At 46.9% G+C, this 8,271-nt stretch overlaps 1 protein-coding gene across 3 annotated transcripts in view; it reads right to left on the bottom strand.

Moving 5' to 3' along the window:
• The window catches only part of sfxn5b (sideroflexin 5b), a 20,926-nt gene extending 13,766 nt beyond the window's left edge, over positions 1–7,160 (bottom strand). The window contains exons 1-3 of one of the 3 annotated variants that reach the window (XM_061047522.1): positions 6,868–7,160; positions 1,133–1,201; positions 869–946 (exon numbers count right to left, since the gene is read on the bottom strand). In XM_061047522.1, the coding sequence (XP_060903505.1) occupies positions 869–946; positions 1,133–1,201; positions 6,868–6,924 (204 nt within the window). In that variant the 5' untranslated portion in view covers positions 6,925–7,160. The remainder of the gene's footprint in view (positions 1–868; positions 947–1,132; positions 1,202–6,867) is intronic. The other 2 variants (XM_061047521.1, XM_061047520.1) reach the window with 2 other exon arrangements.
• Positions 7,161–8,271: the final 1,111 nt, after the last annotated feature.

Here is an 8,271-nt window from a genome sequence, read left to right as displayed (position 1 = left end):
GACAACAATTAATGTGTGTGTGTGTGTGTGTGTGTGTGTGTGTGTGTGTGTGTGTGTGTGTGTGTGTGTGTGTGTGTGTGTGTGAGTGTGCGTATGTACGGGTCAATGTTCACATTCAGTTTCAACCATTGTTTTACTTGTGTGTTTAAAACCTTGTGCTCTGTCAATGTTTTAATTTCTGATGGTAATGTATTCCACAGTTTGGTGCCTATTACTGCAAAGGATGATTGTCCGAATGTTGTTTTGCGTTTCGCTATTCTACAATTTCCACTTGTTGCACCCCTAGTTCTAATTCTACTGTTCTATGTCAAAACCCAGTAAATTGTGTTTCTTAAGAAACGTGTGTAGATTGTAGTTTCTGTGGTGGTCTGACAGATGTGTAGATTGTAGCTGCTGTGGTGGTCTGACAGATGTGTAGATTGTAGCTGCTGTGGTGGTCTGACAGATGTGTAGATTGTAGCTGTTGTGGTGGTCTGAAAGATGTGTAGATTGTAGCTGCTGTGGTGGTCTGACAGATGTGTAGATTGTAGCTGCTGTGGTGGTCTGACAGACGTGTAGATTGTAGCTGCTGTGGTGGTCTGACAGATGTGTAGATTGTAGCTGCTGTGGTGGTCTGACAGACGTGTATCCAGAGTGTTACTTAAACACATCAGCTGTTTTAATGACGGTGATGATGAGAAAACAAACTTTGTGAGTTTCTGTTTGTAGATTTTGTGTCAATTAAAGTTTTCTGAGTCATCTTGGTGTCTGTCACATCTGGTGAGTTTGTAAAAATCAGATGTTTTTGTTGTTTTTGAATACGACTGGTGAACGTGAACATCACCATGAGCTCATCATGTCACACTTCAGTGGACAAAGTAAACCTCACCTGAAGATCAGAGACTCCAGGAGGAAGGGAGCCATGTTTGTAGTCATCCAGAAGTTTGATGCTTTCTTTCAGCTGTTTCTACAAACAGAGAAAAAGAAACCGAGTGAGAGCGTTTGAATGAGTGAACTGCAGCATGAGAGAAACTTAAATACATTTTAATTACATCTCACAAATGAAATAATGTTCCTTTAAAGAACTGTGTCTGTACCTTTGTATTTAACTATAATACAGAGTTTATATATTTAATAGCAATGAAGACGTTACCTCGGACACAAACAGCGTGCTCGGGTCGATGATGGCGATGAAGTGCCTCAAACGTCCAAAGAATGAACCCTAAAGAAAGACGACAATACAGAGTGAAGCCACAGTCCTCTGAAGGTGAACCATGAAAAAAACAGCAGATTTTATTTTCACATGAAAGAAATGAGCAAAGACTCTGAGCTGATGTACAAGTGTCTGAATCATCGCGTAGAGATCTTTGAGCTTCAATACTCCTCAGCAAGTTTTTCTCCAAGGTAAAGGTGAAAAAACTTTGAATATCACTGTAAAGAACACAGACCTGTTATATATGTTCAGGTTAAAAACAACAAATCAACCAGAATATCTTTATAATGACAGAAGATGTTTCTGAATCACTCAAACTTCAAGTTTCCCTCTGAACTCTGAACTTTGAAGAATCAATCTTGGATCAGTTCCCTTTAAGTCAGCAGCTTGTGGAGCTGCTGGTGGTGGAGATGCTGGTGGTGGAGCTGGTGGTGGAGCTGTCTGTTTCCTGTTCCCTCGCTGTCTTCATCAGAATGCCAATTCACTGCATGTTTGTGCCAGCAGTGTGAAAAGGCCCCGCAGCGCTTTGAGCCAAGAATCTCTTTGGACGGAAACATGTTAGCTTCAATCACTTTCCCTCAGAGACATTCATCCGTTATGAAAACAGGCTGGAACAAAGCCCTCTGTGTTTCAAGGACTTGTGCAGGATCCCTGGTCCTGGTTCAGTCTTCAGGCCCCCTTAGACTGTAAGTAAAGCGTCTATCTGCAGTGAAACTCAGGACTCCTCCACGACCCTCCTCTGACAGGCCGTATGTGCTGCAGTGCTGCTCGGGAAGAGTCTGTGAGGGAGTTTTAATTATGCATGAGTCCCAGCTCCCCAGAGAGAACACAACAAGGCTGGCAGGGAGCGAGCGGAGGAACCAGAACACACAAACTGAGCAGGATTTATGCTGATTCAAGGACTGGCCTCATTTTAACGGCTCTGATGAAAGAACCTGAAACGGCAGCTCCATCAGTCCCTGACCCCCAACCTCGGAGGAGTCGGATCAGAAAGACTTGATGAACATGTAAACCATAAAGCACGCCATAAATAACCATCTTTGTAAAGTATGAACAGAAGACGTGATGATGCTGCTCCACGAGGAAACATGAAACCTGTTCAGTGGCTCGTTCACAAACGCGTTTACAGATCTCATGGCCATTTCGCATCTTTGTTGTCGTCCTACTTTCTGCCTCTTTGTGGTTGTTTGTTCATTGTCCCCTCAGATCATTGTGGGGTTTTTATAGACATTCCTATATATAAGTTATGTTTATCTACATACCTTATATAGATATAAGTTATGTTTATCTACATACCTTATATAGATATATGGTATGTTTATCTACATACCTTATATAGATATAAGTTATGTTTATCTACATACCTTATATAGATATATGGTATGTTTATCTACATACCTTATATAGATATAAGTTATGTTTATCTACATACCTTATATAGATATATGGTATGTTTATCTACATACCTTATATAGATATAAGTTATGTTTATCTACATACCTTATATAGATATAAGTTATGTTTATCTACTTATATATATATAGATATAAGTTATGTTTATCTACTTATATATATATAGATATAAGTTATGTTTATCTACTTATATATATATAGATATGTTTTGTGTTGTTGGTTTCAGTCTGTTGGTATCAGTCTGTCATCCTGTGTGTCTTTCTGTGGTCACATTCATTCTCTTCTTTGCATCCCATGTTGTAGTTTTATGTCTCAGTGATGGTTTTGCGCCCGCCCCTGGACCCCTTGGCCCCTTGACCCTTGGACCCCTGGCCCACTAAACCCTTGGACCCCTAACCCTTGGACCCCTAAACCATTGGACCCCTAAACCATTGGACCACTAAACCCTTGGTCCACTAAACCCTTGGACCACTAAACCCTTGGACCACTAAACCCTTGGACCCCTGGCCCACTAAACCCTTGGCCCCTTGATCCTTGGACCCCTGGCCCACTAAACCCTTGGACCCCTAACCCTTGGACCCCTAAACCCTTAGACCACTAAACCCTTGGTCCACTAAACCCTTGGACCACTAAACCCTTGGACCACTAAACCCTTGGTCCACTAAACCCTTGGACCACTAAACCCTTGGACCCCTAAACCCTTGGACCCCTGGCCCACTAAACCCTTGGCCCCTTGACCCTTGGACCCCTGGCCCACTAAACCCTTGGACCCCTAACCCTTGGACCCCTAAACCCTTGGACCACTAAACCCTTGGTCCACTAAACCCTTGGACCCCTAAACCCTTGGACCCCTAAACCCTTGGCCCACTAAACCCTTGGAACACTAAACCCTTGGACCCCTGGCCCACTAAACCCTTGGACCCCTAAACCCTTGGACCCCTAAACCCTTGGACCACTAAACCCTTGGTCCACTAAACCCTTGGACCCCTAACCCTTGGACCCCTAAACCCTTGGACCACTAAACCCTTGGACCCCTAAACCCTTGGACCCCTAAACCCTTGGCCCACTAAACCCTTGGACCACTAAACCCTTGGACCCCTGGCCCACTAAACCCTTGGACCCCTAAACCCATGGACCCTTGGGCCACTAAACCCTTGGACCCTTGGGCCACTAAACCCTTGGACCCTTGGACCCCTGGCCCCGTGTCCAGCAGAAATCCACAGATTCTTCTTTAAAAACGTGAACATGAAGAAAACCCTTTCCTTCCAGCTCTTTGACTTTGTTTTGTTGTGAGTGAGTGAGTGAGTGAGTGAGTGAGTGAGTGTGTGTGTGTGAGAGTGAGTGAGTGTGTGTGAGAGTGAGTGAGTGAGTGAGTGTGTGTGAGTGAGTGAGTGAGTGAGTGAGTGAGTGAGTGAGTGAGCGAGTGTGTGTGTGAGTGAGTGAGTGAGTGAGTGAGTGAGCTAGTGAGTGAGCGAGTGAGTGAGTGAGTGAGTGAGCGAGCGAGTGAGTGAGTGTGCGAGCGGGCGAGGGAGTGAGGGAGCGAGGGAGTGAGTGAGTGAGTGAGTGAGGGAGTGAGGGAGTGAGCCGTGAGTGAGTGAGTGAGTGAGTGAGTGAGTGAGGGAGTGTGTGAGTGAGTGAGTGAGTGAGTGAGCTAGTGAGTGAGCGAGTGAGTGAGTGAGTGAGTGAGTGAGTGAGTGAGCGAGCGAGCGAGGGAGTGAGGGAGCGAGGGAGGGAGTGAGGGAGTGAGTGAGTGAGTGAGTGAGGGAGTGAGGGAGTGAGCCGTGAGTGAGTGAGTGAGTGAGGGAGTGAGCCAGTGAGCCAGTGAGCCATGAGTGAGTGAGTGAGTGAGTGAGCGAGTGAGGGAGTGAGTGAGTGAGTGAGTGAGTGAGGGAGTGAGCCAGTGAGTGAGCGAGTGAGTGAGTGAGTGAGTGAGTGAGTGAGTGAGTGAGTGAGCGAGTGTATGTGTGTGAGTGAGTGAGTGAGTGAGTGAGTGAGTGAGTGAGTGAGTGTGAGTGAGAGAGTGAGTGAGCTAGTGAGTGAGGGAGTGAGGGAGTGAGGGAGTGAGTGAGGGAGTGAGGGAGTGAGCCGTGAGTGAGTGAGTGAGTGAGTGAGTGAGTGAGTGAGTGAGGCAGTGAGTGAGTGAGTGAGGGAGTGAGGGAGTGAGCCAGTGAGCCATGAGTGAGTGAGTGAGTGAGCAAGTGAGTGAGGGAGTGATCCAGTGAGTGAGCGAGTGACTGAGTGATTGAGTGAGCTAGTGAGTGAGTGAGTGAGCTAGTGAGTGAGTGAGTGAGTGAGTGAGCAAGTGAGTGAGTGAGTGAGGGAGTGAGCCAGTGAGTGAGTGAGTGAGTGAGCGAGTGAGCCGTGAGTGAGTGAGTGAGCTAGTGAGTGAGTGAGTGAGTGAGTGAGTGAGTGAGTGAGTGAGTGAGCGAGTGTGTGTGTGAGTGAGTGAGTGAGTGAGTGAGTGAGTGAGCTAGTGAGTGAGCGAGTGAGTGAGTGAGTGAGTGAGTGAGTGAGTGAGTGAGCGAGCAAGTGAGTTAGTGAGTGAGCTAGTGAGTGAGCGAGTGAGTGAGTGAGTGAGTGAGTGAGTGAGTGAGTGAGCGAGCAAGTGAGTGAGTGAGTGAGCTAGTGAGTGAGTGAGTGAGTGAGCGAGTGAGTGAGCGAGCAAGTGAGTGAGTGAGTGAGCTAGTGAGTGAGTGTGCAAGTGAGTGAGGGAGGGAGTGAGGGAGTGAGGGAGTGAGCTAGTGAGTGAGTGAGGGAGTGAGCCAGTGAGTGAGTGAGTGAATTAGTGAGTGAGCTAGTGAGTGAGTGAGCGAGTGAGTGAGTGAGCGAGTGAGTGAGTGAATGAGTGAGGGAGTGAGCTAGTGAGTGAGTGAGTGAATTAGTGAGTGAGTGAGTGAGTGAGTGAGCTAGTGAGTGAGTGAGTGAATTAGTGAGTGAGTGAGTGAGTGAGTGAGCTAGTGAGTGAGTGAGTGAATTAGTGAGTGAGTGAGTGAGTGAGTGAGTGAGTGAGGGAGTGAGCTAGTGAGTGAGTGAGCTAGTGAGTGAGCATGGGCGGTTCTAGGCAGGGGCCAACAGGGCTGAGCTTGGTCCCCCCTGTGCCCCCCCCCCCCCTTTATGTAGATGATGTTGCACTGATGAAAATCAAAAGGTGGAACAATTGTGGCTCAACCATAGATCTTAAATCAATAGATTGGTCCACCCCTTCAAATCAACAACCATAAAAGGGAATGACAGTTCTAGCCATTCTACTTCTGTGTGGGCTCAACATTCTTGTTAGACCCTTTAGAGCTGAACACTGACGCTGACTCTAAACATCCAATAATGACACGAGCTGCCAGCTCTGAAGCAACAAGAATCATTTGGTTTTCAGTACAATAAACATTTTGTTTTTTTTAAGCTAGATCATCTTTGTCTATTTTTGTCCTGGGTTGATTGAGCCTCTCTGACAAAACAACTGGCCCCAGCCTGGCCCCCTCAGTAAAAGTGGTCTAGAACCGCCACTGTGAGTGAGTGAGTGAGTGAGTGAGTGAGTGAGTGAGTGAGTGTGAGTCTGAAGCTTGCTGTTCAAACACTCGATGGTGTGAAAGTTGATTTAAAAATAATAATTCCATCAGAAGCTCCAAAACATGAAATAACCGTCATGTGAGGAATAACAGAGAAGTCTGCACACTGCCGGCATGGTCTCAGGATGGATCTGTGTGTGCGCGTGTGTGTGTGTGTGTGTGTGTGTGCGTGCGCGCGTGCATGCGTGTGTGCATGTGTGTGTGTGTGTGTGTGCGTGCGTGTGTGTGTGTGTGTGTGTGTGTGTGTGTGCGTTCGCGCGTGCGTGCATGCGTGTGTGCATGTGTGTGCGTGTGTGTGTGCGTGTGTGTGCGCGTGCGTGTGTGCGTGCGTGTGTGTGTGTGTGCGTGCGTGTGTATGAGACGTGAACACTGATTTCTCCCCTCTCGGAGCTGCTCGGGGGATCAGGGAGGGTAAATCTATCAGGAGAAGATGAACAGCGGTATGTCTGCGATGATTTCTTCTGATTAAACTACAACATGCGTAAAAACTTATCCAATCACATCACCAAGTTCATCAGCGGACGGAAGTTGTTGTGTAACCACAACAAAAGATTGGATCGCAGATCAGAGGCAACTTTCGCTGCAAACTGGCAACCCCGAGCAGCCGGAGCAGCCGGAGCAGGACGAGGAGGAGAGGAGGATGGGGCTGTTTTTCACCCCGAAAAGCCGTAAAAACAAAATGTAATTAAGAACACTCACCTGGTCGTATCGGGCTCCTCCGAGCTGGAAAGCAGGACAAGCTGCAGACTCCGCCATGACAGCCAACTAGTTATTTATTAATGAAGTGAATCATGAACGGATCTTCAACTAGAGCGAACTACAGTCAGTGTGAAACTAGTGAGGCGTCGAGCCGCGGTGGCTGCCGGGAGGTGTAGTCTCCTCCTTGACATCAGCGCTGCTAATGTTGAACCGCATGACTACACATCCCAAATGATCGATCAGGTGAAAGCTATTGCATAACTGTTCGGCTTGATCTTGACAGAGATAACAGTTCATGCTGCTCGTTGTTGGTGTTTGAAATCAATGATTGTGTGAAGGGGCGTGGCCTGAGGAGAGGAACGTGTCTGCTCGTCCTGATGATGAAATCAATTAAAGCAGAGTGAATAACCTGCAGCAGATGACGAGAGAGATCTGTCTCCACCCTGGACACTTTCATTAAACCATCATTATCACTGAGGGACCGCAGGCAGCACACCGCTCAGTCTGCAGCAGTCTTTCACTCTGTAGGTCCGCTGAGGGTCCCAAAGGGTCCCACATGAAAGTCATGAGGAAGAGAATAATAATAAAGAACATACAATAATATAAGTTCATATATTCAATTCAAATTCAAATAACTTTATTTATCCGTTAGGAACTTCATTTGTGTAAAAGAGCATCAGTACGGATACAGCTAGACACAAAAACAACAGCAGAAACACACACATACAAGTGGCTCTATTAAAAGCATGATAAATAGGTCATAAATAATTGTTATGAGCAGTTGAATGAGTGAAAATAAAATAAATAAGAAATAGATCCATTTGTTCATGAGCCTGATGGATGTGGGAGCAAAGCTTGACATGACTCGATTAGTCCGGAAAGTGAGAGATCTGTATCTGTGACCTGAGGGGAGAAGAGTGTGTGTGTGTGTGTGTGTGTGTGTGTGCTGTCTGAGGCTATGTGTGTGTGTGTGTGTGTGTGTGCTGTCTGAGGCTATGTGTGTGTGTGTGTGTGTGTGTGTGTGTGCTGTCTGAGGCTATGTGTGTGTGTGTGTGTGTGTGTGTGTGTGTGTGTGTGCTGTCTGAGGCTATGTGTGTGTGTGTGTGTGTGTGTGTGTGTGTGTGTGTGTGTGTGCTGTCTGAGGCTATGTGTGTGTGTGTGTGTGTGTGTGTGTGTGTGCTGTCTGAGGCTATGTGTGTGTGTGTGTGTGTGTGTGCTGTCTGAGGCTATGTGTGTGTGTGTGTGTGTGTGTGCTGTCTGAGGCTATGTGTGTGTGTGTGTGTGTGTGTGTGTGTGTGTGCTGTCTGAGGCTATGTGTGTGTGTGTGTGTGTGTGTGCTGTCTGAGGCTATGTGTGTGTGTGTGTGTGTGTGTGTGTGTGTGTGTGTGCTGTCTGAGGCTATGT

This window comes from Labrus mixtus, chromosome 10 (assembly GCF_963584025.1).
Source record: "Labrus mixtus chromosome 10, fLabMix1.1, whole genome shotgun sequence".
NCBI classification, from domain to species: Eukaryota; Metazoa; Chordata; class Actinopteri; order Labriformes; family Labridae; genus Labrus; species Labrus mixtus.
Note: the sequence above shows the minus strand (reverse complement) of the source record. Positions and strands in the feature narration are given on the sequence as shown.